Source organism: Gekko japonicus, unplaced genomic scaffold, assembly GCF_001447785.1.
Source record: "Gekko japonicus isolate JY-2015 unplaced genomic scaffold, Gekko_japonicus_V1.1 scaffold3291, whole genome shotgun sequence".
In the NCBI taxonomy this organism is placed as follows: domain Eukaryota; kingdom Metazoa; phylum Chordata; class Lepidosauria; order Squamata; family Gekkonidae; genus Gekko; species Gekko japonicus.
The window spans coordinates 113245-129310 of NW_015159805.1; the positions used below are offsets into that span (position 1 = coordinate 113245).

The 16066-nt window shown below is 52.8% G+C and overlaps 1 protein-coding gene across 1 annotated transcript in view; it reads left to right on the forward strand.

Moving 5' to 3' along the window:
- CNN1 (calponin 1) overlaps positions 1–9690 on the forward strand; it is a 12509-nt gene extending 2819 nt beyond the window's left edge. The window contains exons 3-6 of the mRNA XM_015407530.1: positions 302–439; positions 2007–2117; positions 5267–5413; positions 8932–9690. Coding sequence (XP_015263016.1) covers positions 302–439; positions 2007–2117; positions 5267–5413; positions 8932–9183 — 648 coding nt within the window. The 3' untranslated portion in view covers positions 9184–9690. The remainder of the gene's footprint in view (positions 1–301; positions 440–2006; positions 2118–5266; positions 5414–8931) is intronic.
- The last annotated feature ends 6376 nt before the right edge of the window (positions 9691–16066 follow it).

The window sequence follows — 16066 nt, forward strand, 5'->3', positions numbered from 1 at the left end:
GGTTCAGCACAAGGCCGCTTCGCGTGTTTATGTGATGCTGTGGTGAGACTGCTTTGTTATAAAAGCCGAGACGCTTTGCGAAAGCAGCGCACTGTCAAGAGAAGGAAGTCCTTAATCGTGCAGAGCGGAGGCATGCCTCAGGGAAGCAGGGAGCGCATAGGGAGGTGGGAGGAGGAACTGGTTAAGGAACCGTCCACCAAGAGATGCTCAGTTTTGCGCCAGGCGCTCAGTGGTTTGGCGGCTCAGCCTGTCGGCCGCCAAGCCTCTGCCCGAGGTTAATCGGCTTTTTCCTGCTTTACAGCTGGAGAACATCGGCAACTTCCTCAAGGCCATCACCAGATACGGGGTGAAGCCCCACGACATCTTCGAAGCAAACGACCTCTTTGAGAACACGAACCACACCCAGGTCCAGTCCACCCTGATCGCTCTCGCCAGCATGGTAAGAGATCACAGAATCACAGGGTTGGAAGGAACCTCCAGGGACATCTAGTCCACGTTTGGCTCTAGGGAAATGCTCAAGCAGTGCTGAGGGCTTATTTATTTCCTCCATCTGTACCCTGCCTTTCTCCTCTAGAGGGAGCGGTGGCTCAAGTGGTTAAGACGCTGAGCTGCAGACCGGAAGGTCAGTAGTTCAGCAGTTCGAGACCCGAGTGCTGCATGATGGAGTGAGCGCCCATCTCTGGCCCCAGCTCCTAGCAGTTCGAAAGCAAGAAATGGCAAGTAGATAAATAGGTACCGCTTCAGTGGGGAGGTCACAGCGTTCCGTGCGCCTCGGCGTCTAGCCATGCTGGCCACATGACCACAGAAATGTCTTTGGACAGCGCTGGCTCTTCGGCTTGGAAACGGAGATGAGCACCGCAACCCTAAAGTCGGATTCAACTGGCTTCCGAGCGAGGGAAACCCTTTACCTTTCTCCTCCAGTGAGGATGGAAAGTGGCTCACGTCACTCTGCTTCTCCTCCGTTTTACCCTCACAGCGACCCTGCGAGGGAGGCGAGGCTGAGAGGGCGTGACTGGGCCAGGTCACTCTGGGAGCTTCCAGGGCAGAGTGGGGATTCAAACTTGGGTTCTCCCACCTCTTAGTCTGACACTCGATCCCCAATATCTAGGGCTTACATTTCTGCCAGGGCTCAGTCCCAGAATCTGTTTTCATCATTACAAGATCTGAGTTCTGTTGTCTGTGAAGCACTGGCGTGCTTCTGATCATACACAGAGAACTTTTTCTGCACCCTCTTAAACATAGCTCGCTATGTCGCTGCCACACATCTGGGACTGGTGAGCAGAGGTCCTGGGACACCCTTTGTGTTAAGGACTGTATTTTGAAAGCTAGAAAGCCCGGGTTCTTGGCCTCATAGCAACACTTCGAGCTTGAACCCATCAGCACAACTGGTTTGAGCAGGGAAACCTCTCACTGCCCTCGTGTGGAATGCTCACTTTATTTACTTTGCTTATACCCCACTCCCCCCCCCAAATGGGACCCAACCTGGCTTACAAATGTCTCCATTTTATCCTCACAACAATCTTCTGAGGTAGGCCCACCATCACCCTGCAAGCTTCCACGGCAGGGTGAGGATTTGCCCAGATCCTATCCTGGCACTCGGGCACCTGCCCCAGGCTGGTGTAGTGGTTAAATGTGCAGACTCTAATCTGGGAGAACCGGGTTTGATTCCCCACTCCTCCACTTGCAGCTGCTGGGTGACCTTAGGTCAGTCACAAGTTCTGTCAGAGCTGTTCTTGAAAAGAGCAGTTCCTCTCAGAGTTCTCTCAGCCCCACCGACCTCACACAGTGTCTGTCGTGGGGAGGGGAAGGAGTTTGTAAGCCGCTCTGAGACTCCGAGTGAAGGGCGGGGCATAAATCCAATCTCCTTCCTCCTCCTCCTCCTCCCTCTCACAAGGCCTGGACTGAAGGTTGCAGAGGCTTACCTTTCCCACACAGAGCCGGGGGGGGGGCCGGGGCGGGGGAACTTGAACTCACTCCCAATGACTCCTGCTTCCTGCCGGGTACAGGCCAAGACCAAAGGCAACAAGGTGAACATGGGGGTGAAATACGCAGAGAAGCACCTGCGCAAATTCCAGCCGGAGAAGTTGAAAGAAGGACGGAACGTCATCGGACTGCAGGTGTGTGGCTTCAGGGTATCCCCCTCCCTCCCCCTGAACTCAAAGGGCACTTGGCTCAAGCAAGGCTCCCTCTAAGCCAGGGGTGGCGAACCTATGGCACGGGGGCCAGAGGCGGCACTCAGAGCCCTCTCTGTGGGCACGTGTGCCATCGCCCCAGCCAGGCCCAGACCATCATTAAAGTGCCGAATTCTCTGCCAAATAATTTTAAGTCAATGAAAGCATTTGGGATAGGAAAAACTGTGAGCTAGCTCACACTCGCTCAGCTTGGAGGGAACACTGGGCTTAAGGCATGCTGGAGTGGCCAGCGCTTGCGCCCGATGGCTGGGCCAAGGGCATCTGAGCAGCCCCAGGGGTAACGGACGGCAGGGCAGACCACACGTGGGGCACCGCGCAATCACGACTGCCACAGGCGTCCCACCTGCCGTTCAGAAGCCTGGGCAAGGCTTTGGGTGTTACGCTGAGGGACGGTGCCTGCAGGTTGAGGAAGAGGGCCAGAAACCACACAATGGGCAGCAGCCATCTACAAGCCATGTTGCCGGCCACAGCCCTTTAGACCAAGGGGCCCCGACGTGGGCGCCATCTCACCCGCCGACACCTCTCCTGGCGCCCGCCAAGTGTTTTTAGAACGTGGGCGGGCCCAAGCACGGCTTTTGCCCACCGAGGCTTCTGATTGGCCACGGGAGATCTGGTCGGCCGTGCAGGTTTTTTAAAAAATGTTACTTTGGCAGCTGCTACCTCCTCGGCACGAGGGTCTTCGCGGTGGGACCGTGCGGCAGCCATTTTGTAAACGTGTGAGCCAGAGGCTAAAAAACTGTGAGCTAGCTCACAGTCACTCAGCTCGGAGGGGACACTGGACTTAAAGCATGCTGGAGTGGCCAGCGCTTGCACCCGATGGCTGGGCCAAGGGCATCAGAGCAGCCCCAGGGGTAACGGACGGCAGGGCAGACCACACGTGGGGCACCGCGGAATCACGACTGCCACAGGCGTCCCACCTGCCGCTCAGAGGCCTGGGCAGGGCTTTCAGTGTTACGCTGAGGGACGGTGCCTGCATGCTGAGGAAGAGGGCCGGAAACCACACAATGGGCAGCGGCCATCTACAAACCATGTTACCGGCCACAGCCCTTTAGACCAAGGGGCCCCGACGTGGGCGCCATCTCACCCGCTGACTCCTCTCCTGGCGCCCGCCAAGTGTTTTTAGAACGTGGGCGGGCCCAAGCACGGCTTTTGCCCACCGAGGCTTCTGATTGGCCGCGGGAGATCTGGTTGGCCGTGCAGGTTTTTTAAAAAATGTTACTTTGGCAGCTGCTACCTCCTCGGCACGAGGGTCTTCGCGGTGGGACCGTGCGGCAGCCATTTTGTGACTATGCCCACCACGCTGTGCTAGAACTCCAAAGGAGACCAGAGGCTCAGAAAAAGTCTGGGACCCCTGGTGCACCGGTGCAGTTAACGTTATGTATGAGGCACAGTCTCATACATGACTTTCTTCACCCAGAGAGTGATTGACACATGGAACTCACTGCCACAGGAGGTGGTGGCGGCAGCTACAAGCCTGGACTGCTTCAAGAGGGAATTATATAAACATATGGAGCAGAGGTCCATCGGTGGCTCTTAGTCACAAGGGATAGAGAGGAACTCTCAGTCTGGGGCAAGGGATGTTCTGTATTCTTGGTGCTTGGGGGGGGGGCAACAGCGGGAAGGCTTCTAGTGTCCTGGCCCCACTAGTGGACCTCCTGAGGGCCCCTGGTATTTTTGGCCACTGTGTGACAACAGAGTGTTGGACTGGGTGGGCCTTTGGCCTGATCCAGCATTGGCTTCTCTTATGTTCTTATGTCTGCTGATTGGTTCAGACAGACTCGGGAAGCCCCTCCTGTCCATCCCTGGGGTGGGACTTAGCAAAGGCTTTGTGACAACAGAAATGAGAAATCCCAAGAGGCACAGTCCTCTGAAAAGCACACACGTGTTTTTGTGACACTGCCGTGAAGTGTGAATTATTATGGAGGGTTTAGCCATTGGAATTATTATGGAGGGCTCAGCCACTGGAGTTCCTTCATGGTATATCCAGGAACGTGTCTGAACAGCAAAGGAACCCAAGAGCAGTTACAAGAAAGGCCATTAGACACAGCCAGCAGCAGAGCAGAATGTGGCCTAAAAAAAGCGAGAGGCTCAGAAAATTTAATTATACGTTCAAAATTGCTAAAATAACATTTAAAAACCACAATCTTGTGGTTCTGCCTATAAGTACCTAATCCTAATATAAAGACAAATGTCCAATCATATAAATACAGGTTAAAAGGTACAAATTATATCCATATACAAGTGCCAATAGCAAACGTGTTTCGGCTAAAAGCCTTCCTCGGTGGTAAAATTCAAACTGAGCACTCTATAAATTTAACAAAAATATACATAAAACTCCTCATACACAGAATGGACCTAAAAAGAAAGGAGGCAGGAAAGGGAGAAAAATAATCACCTGTATGTCTGTTAAGCAACAACAAAAAATTAAATGTAAATATTTTGGAATGTATGGATAACTACCTTACCCACCCTGAGATGTTCACCCGTGGAGTAAGTGGTGATAAATATTCTCGAGATGCAACATGGGCAGTTCATCAGGATGTACGACATTTCATATGTTCACGGATCTCAAAGTACACATAACACATATGACTAAACAACTGCAAATTGAAAAGTTTCCTAAATTTTAGGAAAAAGGTAGGTAGCCAACGGGGGGGGGAGCCTAAATGGTGCAATATTTACCTGCTTAGTCCCAATTCGCGATGCTCAAGAGCTCCAATGGAGTGCCCAGGTACCATTAGAAGAGAATCAGCCCTGTGGTAGTCCGCCCCCTGGAATTTATGGGAAAGGTGGTGGTGGGGAAATACGATGCAGCAGAGACAAAATGATGACACAGAGGTAATCAGCGGCACCTGAATGCGGAGGTTCCCCTCAGTCACCAGGACTAGTGGCCACTGACCGACTTATCCTCCATGAATCTATTGATGAGAATTGTTGATGCCCTTGGGCAAGCAGACGACAGCGGGGGGGCCTTCCACTGCTGGGACGTGGGCAGGGACCGTGAGCGTTTCCAATAATTTTTCTTTTTGGCAAAGATGGAACCGCCCATCTAAGCAATGCTTTGTCCTTCTCAGATGGGTACCAACAAGTTTGCCAGCCAGCAAGGCATGACTGCGTACGGCACACGTCGGCACCTGTACGACCCCAAGTTGGGCACAGATCAGCCCCTGGATCAAGCCACAATTAGTCTACAAATGGGCACCAACAAAGGGGCCAGCCAGGTAAGAAATCGGGAAGGGAAGGAGGGGGGGAAAGAGAGGTGTGCGTGCGTGTGTGCATTCGTTTTGAAAACCTGTGTGCCACCTGAGCCAGGGGTCATTTCGTAGAATGCTAACTCCTTAGCATGACTCATTTGCATATGCCACACCCCCTGACACCACCGGAAGTGTGTCAGGAGGCAACACCCACCGCTTAGGCTCCACTGGACTCTTTTGGCTTGCTAGCTATCGGGGGGGGGGGGCTGTGCAAGACCCCCCGCTTAGGCTCCACTGGACTTTTTTGGATTGCTAGCTATCGGGGGGGGGGGACGTGCAGATCTGTCCTCGCAGAGGAGGGAGAGCTTGTACCTGAATAAAACCTGGTCTTAAAGGTGCCACTGGACTGTTTTGGATTGCTAGCTATGGGGGGGGCGGCGGAATGTGCAGATCTGTCCTCACAGAGAAGGGAGAGCTTGTACCTGAATAAGACTTGGTCTTAAAGGTGCCACTGGACTGTTTTGGATTGCTAGCTATGGGGCGGGAACCCGCAGATCTGCCCTCCCAGAGGAGGGAGAGCTTGTACCTGAAGACAGGCCGTGGGAGGGGGCCTCTGCAACTTACCTGGCTGCTTCTTGCTCCTCGTGGCCCGACTGAGGGTTGCTGGGAGCAGGGGGCTGGGCTTATTGCATGTGCCCGCCCCCTGGGCTCCTTCCTGCTGGAGCTCCGTTCCTGTGCGCTCCCTCAGGAAATGACCCCGCCTCTCCAGAGACTGGCTGATGTTCCAAACATTTAACGCCATCGTGATTAAAAGGCCAAATGAAATCCCCTAGGGAGAGAGGCCGGAGGTATCCCATTCAGATGCCACACATGCTGGCTGGCTCAGTTCCCTCTCTGGCCTTCGTTACAAACTTCTGGGATGATTCTGGGGAATACGACGGTTTGTCCCATTCAGCTCCTTTCCTGACAAAAGCAACATTAGACGCCTGCGCACCAACATAACTTCCACGCCTTTTGAAAAGTACTGGGTTCGCCGCATGGAGGACTCTGACAACGACATGCTCTTGCACACGTTTATTGTACTTAACGCTGGAGCTGGAAAACGGCCCTGCAAGGCCAACTATATACATACCCACCCAGTACACCCACAGTCCCATTGGAGGGTTTGAATTTCCCACCAAAGTTTCTATTGGTGCATGCTGGGGGAACTAAGATCCTGGGTTCCTATTGTCTAGCGGAGCTAAGCTCTTGACTGTAGCTGCGGACCCCTGGTGGCAGTCCGTGTACATAACACCTTTGACACACACACACTGTTTGTATATTGCTGTAGAAAAGAGTAAGAGTCCAGAAGCACCTTAAAGACTAACAAACAATTGTGGCAGGGCTCACTTCTTCATATACCGCTAGAATGGGAGTCCATCTGTCCTCTATTTTGGAAAGTGGAGTGATTTCAGATGCGAAATGACATTAGCAGGCAAAAGACAATAGCAAGTGTGATTGGATATGCAGAGAGGTAGTAGGCATGGAGAAATCAGCACTTTCCACCATGTTTCCCTTGTTGCCTTATTCTGAACTACTCACCAGCAGGGCTATTTTTGGGCAGGAACGCACAGGAACAGAGTTCCGGCTGGCTCCCGAGTTGGCCACGCCCAGCAGGAACTCATTAGCATAATAGGCCACACCCAACAGCAGAAACTCATTAGGATTGGCTACATTAGGGGTGTGTGGCCTAACATGCAAAGGAGCTCCTGCTACCAAAAAAGGCCCTGGGTGTTGACAACAAACAAGGTAAACAGAATAAGAAGCAAAAGGTGGGTGTGGCTGCATGAGTACACTTCTGGTAACACAGGTGTGGCCTCATATGCTAATGAGCTGTGCTGTCAAGGGTGTGGCCTAATATGCTAATGAGTTCCTGCTGGGCTTTTCTACAAAAAAAGCCCTGCGAGTCACCAGAATAGTCTCTGAAACACCCAGGCCCACCTCAGGCTGGAGTGAGTTCAAGCAGGCACACTGATGAACAGAAGTTATTGAGGCAGACTCAGCCTGGGTTCTGTAAGGGAAGAGCTTGTCTCACTAACCTTTGTGGGTTCTTGGAGGGGGTGAACAAGCATGTGGTCAAGGGGGACCCAATAGATGCTGTTTACCTAGACTCCCATAAAGTCTTTTGATCAAGTTCCTTGTCAAAGGCTCCTAAGTAAACTCAGCAGTCATGCAATAAGAGGACCAGTCCTCTTGTGGATTAAAAACTGGTTAATAAACAGGAAACAGAGCGTGCGTCTAAATGGGCAGTTTTCACAGTGGAAGGTGGTAAGCTGTGGGGTACCGCAGGGCTTGGTACTCGGTCCGGTGCTTTTTAACTTGTTCATTAATGATTTGGAGTTGGGAATAAACAGCCAGGTGGCTAAGTTTGCAGGTGACACTAAGTTGTTCATGGCAGTGAGAACCAGGGAGGACTCTGAGGTGCTCTAGAGGGATCTGTGGAGGCTGGGCGAGTGGGCATCAGTGCGGCAAATGAGGTTCGACATGGGCAAGTGCAAAGTGATGCACATTGGAGCCAAAAAAATCCCAACTATAAATACAGGTTAATGGGGTACAAACTGGCAGTAACTGACCAGGAGTGAGATCTGGGAGGCGTGGTAGATAACTCAATGAAGATGTTGACTCAGGGTGCGACTGCAATAAAAAAAGGCCAAAGCTATGCTGGGGATTGTTAGGAAGGGGACTGAAAACAAATCAGCCAGTATCAAAAGGCCCCTGTATAAATCTACGGTGCGACCTCATTTGGGATTCTGTGTACAGTTCTGGTCACTGCTTTAGATGCAGAAAGACAGATCTGAAAGCATAGTTTAATTTTTTGATCATGCTAATAAGACACAGGGGAGGGCCGTGGCTCAGTGGCAGAGCCTCTGCTTGGCACGCAGGAGGTCCCAGGTTCAACCCCAGGCCTCTCGAGCCGAAAGGACTGGGACTGGGCAGCAGGTGATGTGAAAGACCATGAAGAGTCAGTGCCAGTTTGAGTAGACAATACTGACCTTGGTGGACCAAAGCTCTGACGCAGAACGCTGTTTAATTGGGGAGGGGCCCTGGCTCAGCGGCAGAGCCTCTGCTTGGCACGCAGGTGCAATCCTCGGCATCTCCAGTTAAAAAGATGAGGTGATGTGGAAAACCTCTACTAGAGACCCTGGAGAGCTGCCGACCTTGTTGGCCGATGGTCTGATTTCATAAGGCAGCTTCTGGTATTCATGACGGACAGTTCGGTGTCGTGGTTAAGTGTGCGGACTCTAATCTGGGAGAACCGGGTTTGATTCCCCCACTCCTCCTCCACTTGCACCTGGCTGGATGACCTTGGGCAAGCCGTAGTTCTCTCAGAGCCGTTCTGTCAAGAGCAGTCCTCAAAAGAGCTCTCTCAGCCCCACCTACCCCACAGGGTGTCTGTCTGTTGCAGGGAGGGGAAGGGGAAGGAGTTTGTCAGCCGCTCTGAGACACCTTTGGGGAGTGAAGGGCAGCGGGGTAGAAATCCAATCTCTTCTCTTCTCTTCTTTCAGGCTGGCATGACCGCTCCCGGAACCAAGCGGCAGATCTTTGAGCCTTCGCTGGGCATGGAGCACTGCGACTCCCAGAACGTCTCTCTGCAGATGGGGAGCAACAAAGGGGCCTCGCAGCAGGGCATGACTGTCTACGGGCTGCCTCGCCAGGTCTACGACTCCAAGTACTGCCTCACGCCCAACTACGCCGTCATCGGAGACGAGGAGGGCCAGTACAACCACAGCCAACACAACTTCTACAACTCGGAATAGGCGGCTGGGAACGAGGGACAGAACCACAGCGACAAGAGGCCCCCGGCGCCACAGCCGTGCCCCTCTAAGCAGAAGACCCTCCCCCCAAAACCAAGCGGTGATCCTAGGCCGGGAATTACAAGAGAAGCCAGACGGCTCCCTAAAATGCAAACTGGCTCGCTAGAGGCGCCTCCAAGCCTGTGCCAAAGCCAGGCCTCGCCGTCGCCGCCGCCACCACTGAACATTAAATGCTTCACCTTTGATACCTCGCACGCTTTTAACTAAACAGTCACCCACCACGGCAGCTTTTTAAGATGGCAACTGATGTGGCTCAAAGCTCTCGGGACAGGAGGTCGCAGCGGAATCAGCCAAAGTGAGGCGGGAGACGTGGAAACGTGGGATGGAGAAGAACGCTTGACGATTCCACCCCAGGACAGGAGCCAAGCCTCACTGACGGCTCGCTTGGGGTCTGAGCGGCAGGAGCAGGTAGCGGGAGGCTCTGCCCCTCTCGGAGAACCACACTCGGGCTTCTGCACTGGAGTTTGCGTCTGCAGAGTGGCTCACTTGGGGTCTGAGCTTCTGCACTGGAGTTTGCGTCTGCAGAGACAGAAGTCGCTCCGTTGAAAGACCCACCAGCCGCGCCCTGCTCCATCTTCAGCCAGCGGGTAAAGGGATGAACTCCCCATCTCAGACTTGCCTCCTTTGGCATTTCTGCTTCCTCAAGGCCAGGGTTTGTTTAGAAGAGGGAAGAGAAGACTGGCCAAGCGAACCACCCACTGGCTTCCTGGAGATGGAACAGATTTGGGTAATTAATGTATGGGGTCGGAAGAAAATTGTGGACAGAGACTGGACACAGCTGCAGGCCCCTGACCGGACAGCACACGTCCCCCTCCCACCTCCCCGAAGCCCAGCGATGTCTCAAGGGTCAAGGGATAGGTCATTTCAAGGTCACGGCAAGGGCAAATGGAAGCCACGGCTCTTTGACCTCTAGATTTTGGGGTACAGCCTCTCGCAATAAATGGCAGGGTTCCAAAGAATGTCTGCTTCCTTCACCTTAGCAACCCTCCCTTCCCAAAAGAAAAAGGTTGGATCACGTGATCTATCAGCACAGGGTGCTGACAGTTGCAGATCTTTCCCGTGCTCCCCTCCATGCAGCGGTTCCACCCGGCCTTGGGAAAGTTGGCAACCCGGGGTCGTGGGACCACAGCCGCACCGGACAGGGTGGAGCTGCAATGTGGAGGGAAAGGGGGGGGGAATCACCGTACTCCCCTCTGCCGTCAGCGGGAAAGATCCGTGATTCTCGCGCCCACCGATCCAGCCCAAAGTGAGTAGTCCTCTCGTCACGGTTCTCAGTGCGGCTCCACAACATGTATAACCGCTCCGTTTTTCAATGGCCGGAGCTCCCTTAGCCGGCACGGCTGCGACGCTCACCTTGTGACTACTCTGCCTGTCCGCACTTCTCCCGTCCCTCTTTAAACACAATCATCCAGTCTGTAAAACTTTTCTTGGCGACCACCAAATTCTCCCCCCCACTACTGCAGTTGATTTCAGAGTAATTAACAGCAATAATTAGTCTTTAGCTGTTGTAGATTTTCCGGGTTGTCTGGGTGTGGTCTTGGCATGGTAGGACCTGACGTTTCACCAGCAGCTGTGACCGGCATCCTCAGAGGTATAACACAGAAAGAGGGAGTACTCTCTGTGTCGAGGTAGGGTTGCCAAGTGAATTTTACTCACCGGTGGGGGAGCCTTGCCACACTCCAAGAGCTGTCCCTTGTCATGCGCGCACGTGTGCACGCCACCAGCACATCACCGGAAGTGACGCGCGACGTCGATCACTGGAGGGCGGGGCCCAGATCGTCAGAGGGGAAACCATAGAGTTTTCCCTCCGACGATCGGGGCCACCCCCCCAACGTGATAGACGTGGTTGCGTCACCTATGGTGCGCTTCGGGGGGCAGAGTTCCCCCCGGGGCCTGATTCCGCGGCGGCAGAAATCGGGCCTCCAAAGCGGGGGTTTACTCGCCACCCGCCCCCACTTGGCAGCCCTATGTCGAGGTGAGAAGAAAAATGGTAGGCAGGTAATTTATATCTACTCAGGAGGGTGGGGTAGAACCTCCTCCGGAAAGTTCCTCCATTAGCTTGTCACAGCCTGGGGAACTCCTACAAGATAATGACTCAGCCCTACCCCCCCCCTTCCTGAGTAGATATAAATTACCTGCCTACCATTTTTCTTCTCACCTCGACACAGAGAGTGCTCCCTCTTTCTGTGTTATACCTCTGAGGATGCCAGTCACAGCTACTGGCGAAACGTCAGGTCCTACAATGCCAAGACCACGGCCACACATCCCGGGAAATCTGCAACAGCTAATGAACTCCGGCCGTGAAAGCCTTCGACGGCATAATAATTAGTCTCATCCGAACTAAGCACTGTGGCACGCACTCTGAGCAACAATTTGAACGTCTGAGGTTCAGAATGTGGGGCTAGATCCGGCTATTTAGAGCACGGGCTGTTGTGGAACACATTTGCCTTTGAAACTAAGAGATTTCTCCCACTCGTCCAGTCATCTTTATGTGCCCTGAAAGAAAAACAGATCGCCTGACTGTAGCCCACTTCCACTCCTAGGATGAGTTCACGAATGGTCTGATCACTTGAAACCGTAGTCAATTACTTGTACAAGTCTGAATCGATCGATTGAATTGGCATCTACAGTTCTGAAGAAATAAAATGTATTTTCAGGGGATCTGTGCAAGCATCGCCAGAGAGACCCCGCCCGAGAAGAGGCCTTGCCTCGGAGACAAATACCTGTCAGTCCTGGACTTCCAAGAGTAGCACAGGCAAATAAAACAATTTGGTAGTAAATCTGCTACCCTGTTAATCTGGGGCACATTTCAAACGGTTCAAAAATCAAATAATTGACTACGCGGTGCACACCTACTTTCCGGATCGGAGTGCTTCATACCTGTGCTTTCCCTCTGTTGGCGTGTGTCGGGCGTGGCCGGCTTCCTTCACTAACTTCTTGTCTCATCATGTTGTGCTGTTGCCGATCTAGAGTCAAAACCGTCTCTCTTGCCGAGCCCCGCAGGTGACTCTTTATCCGGCATCCATTCTCACGGCCACTCACAGGGCCAAATATTGTCACAAATTTAGCAATTCTGGCATTTCCCAACATTAAACTAAGCAGGGCCCAGGAAGAGCTCCCTTTAAACTTCCTTCCCCCCCCCCCTTTGAAATGAGGGGCATTTTGCAGGCTGACATCTGCCGCCTTTTAAAAAAAGAAAATCAATTGCAGAGATGTATTTGTAATTTTCGGCCAACGACCGTTTTTAAAATTTCCCCGTGTCACAATAAAAGGGGAAAGTTTACTCTTAGAATCAGAGAATGTTGGAGTTGGAAGGGACCTCGCAGGTCATCTAGTCCAACCCCCTGCCCTCTGCCGGAGCACAGCCGAAAGACAGCCCTACATACCTTCAACATACCTGAAGATGGTCGTTCAGCCTCTGCTTGGAAATGTCCAGCGAAGGAGCCTCCACCACCTCCCGAGGCAGACTGCTCCACTGCTCAACCACTCTGACAGTTAGGAAGTTTCTCCTGATATTTAGCCGGTAACGACTCCCTTGTAATTCCCACCCATTAGATCTAGTCTTGCAATCCGGAGCAAGAGAGAGTGGATCTGCTCCATCTTCTACACGGCAGCCCTTCAGATACCTGAAGACTGCAATCATGGCCCCTCTGAGCCTTCTCTTTCCCAGGCTGAACATACCTTACTGTAACCTTACTGAAAATCTTATGTAACATTTGCCTTTAACAAGCCTTCTTGGCGAGCAGGGAGGAGGCTCACCTTAGACCGAGTCAGTCCACCGAGACCAGCGCGTCTCTCTCTCTCTCTCTGGCTGGGCCGACCTTGAGGCAAAGGTGATGCCAGGGACTGAATGGGGGACCTTTTGCATGCACTGGGAGGCAGCTATTGGCTCTTCCCCAAACACACGAGATGCAGAACTTTGATGAACAGAATTCGGTAGTTTTCAGCCTGCCTCCCACAACTCACTCCTGCCTTTTGTGTTTGCGTGTGTTTTGTCAAATGGAAAAGCGGTCACCTAACTATGCAGAGTGGACTACGAGTATCACCAGTTATGTATTCGATTCTCAGCCTTCACGTTGTGTTTGTGTGAGAGAATAAACCTGCATGGCCATGATTGTGCTTCTTACAACAACAAAAAATCACAGAATGCCACTGATAAGCTGAAAACCTCTCGTGGAAACAAGCCATCGTTTGGAAGCGAGTGAGGTTGTATTCTCGGGGCTATTGCTGGGACTCTACTAGATGGGGAACACCTGCTCTATTAGGGAATTAAATTTACATAAAAGGACACATGCGGTGTGCAAGCCTTAACCACGATCCGCTCAATCCTATGGAAAACCCACATGTTTCTGGTCTGGTCTTAGAAAACAAGAAAAGTCATTTTACCGGGTTTCTGTGCGCGTGCAAAGCCCTGTCAAGTCGCGGCTAACTTATGGTGGACCCCATAAGGTTATCAAGGCAAGAGTTCAGAGGTGGACTTGCCACGGCCTGCCTCTGCACGGAGACCCTGGAATTCCTCGGTGGCCTCCCATTTCACTCACCAGGGCCGACCCTGCTTAGCTTGGGAGCTCTGACGAGATCGGGCCAGCCTGGGCCATCCAGGTCAGGGGAAGAGACAAACAGAGGCGGTTTGCCATTTGCCTGCCTCTGCATAGCCACCCTGGGCTTCCTCGGTGGTCTCCCACCCAAGGACTAACCGGGGCCGACCCTGCTTAGCTTCTGAGGTCTGATGAGATCAGGACAGCCTGGGCCATTGAGGTCAAGGCAAGAGACAGAGGTGGTTTTGCCCTTGCCTGCCTCTGCGTAGCAACCCTGGGCTTCCCGGGTGGCCTCCCCTCCACGTACTAACCAGGGCTGACCCTGCTTAGCTTTCAAGATCTAATGAGATCGGGCCAGGCTGGGCCGTCCAGGTCAAGGCAAGAGACGGACAGAGGTGGGTTTGCCATGGCCTGCCTCTGCGTAGCAACCCTATACTTCCATGGTGGCCTCCCCTCCAAGTACTAACCCGGGTTGACCCTGCGTAGCTCCGGAGCTCTGACGAGATCGGGCCAGGGACTTGATTGGATTTACACTGGGGTGAAACTGGCCACTTATTTCCTCCATGCAACCCAGTCCATATAAAATGCGAAGGAGTGACACTGCAAGTGTGCACTGTTGGTGCCCATGCTCAAGATGTGGTGGACCCGGGCCCTGCCAGAGCACACGTTTCCTCCTCTGATCATATCCACAGGGAGGGACTGCATGGAGAACAAAAACCAGACTGCTCTGGGGCAGAAAATCCTGGGGGCTGACTGCCCATTCTGCTGGCTGGTCAGGGCACCACAGGAGTCGAATGTGGGTTGGAACCTGTGGACAAGATGAAGGGTGGTGTCGACTCCATGCAGGACTCTTTACATTGGCTGTTGTAGATTTCATGGAGTGTCCACAAGGAGTTCTTGTCTTGTGAGAAAGGGAGAAAAGGACCGCTTTCTCTACCTGCTCTGCCCCACACATAATCTTATAGACCTCGATCATGTCACCCCAGCCGTCGTTTCTCCAAGCTAAAGAGCCTCCGGCTCACACATTCTTGTCTTCGCTCAGGAAGGAGGGCTCCAGAGCAAACTAATTTATGCAGGAGCCAAATCGCTCGCTCACAACTTTTATACCGGTAGCTCACAAAGCAGAACTTTTCTTCACAAGACTCCACGGCTTAGAGGGAGCATTGGCGGGCACCTTTGGAACTCGGGCACAAGGCGGGGGGGGGGCAGCACAACATGGCTGCTACAGGAGGCGGAGCCAAGCACACAATACCAGGGAATCAGGCCAGGCTTGACCCGAACAGCAATTCTTGAACATTTCAGGCAGAAGCGCTGCTTAATAGGATGCCTTTTAAAATGAACACACTGTTTAAAAACGTTTTCTCGCTTGCACACACAGCGTGCCTTCAGCCGTGAAGATCCTGGTGCTGTGGGGGCTGCTGTCGCCGAAGCAACATTTTAAAAACACTGCACGGCCAATCAGATCTCCCGTGGCCCATCAGAAGCCCTGCCCCCTTTCTAAGGCGGCCTGGGGGGACCCCTGCCCTAGGCGCTTTTGCAAGTTGCTGTCAGGGGATCTGAAAGGCTGTCTGTCTCCAATGCCACCAATGAGGATTTAGTTGCCAGAAGGAAAAAGTCGTAGATAAGCAGACTTTCAGATCTCCTGATGAAGCAACATGCGGATTGCGTAGGGGTTTCCTTACTATTAACGGATCACTTACTTTCCCACTGCATCATCAGCTTTCTTTGCTCTTCTGTCTTGGGAGACTGGCGAGGCCCTCGCTCCTGGATTACGACAAGAGGCGTACGCCGTGGCTTGTCCACTTTTATGTCTCCGGGCTTAGCAACTTCTCCCTGCGGCTGCGTGGGTAGCAAAGTGTCCTGTCTTTAGAAAGTAAATCCCCAAACAGACTTTGCATCCAACCAAAGGTTGGATCCTGATCCTGGCTTTCCACCGCCGCTGTCAGCAGCCATCACCTCTGTGTCCGCCCATCAGGAAGCAACTGCCTGCTGCGTTTATGAGGTTTACAAGATTATGCATGGGATAGAGCAGGTAGAGATAGAGAAAGAAATCCTTTTCTCCCTTTTCTCACAATACAAGAACTCGTGGGCACTCTGTGAAATTGCTGAGCAGTCGGGTTAGAACAGATAAAAGGAAGCACTTCTTCACCCAAAGAGTGATTGACACATGGAATTCACTGCCACAGGAGGTGGCGGCAGCTACAAGCATGGACGGCTTTAAGAGCAAATTAGATAAGCATATGGAGCAGAGGTCCATCAGTGGCTATTAGCCACAAGGTATAGCTAGG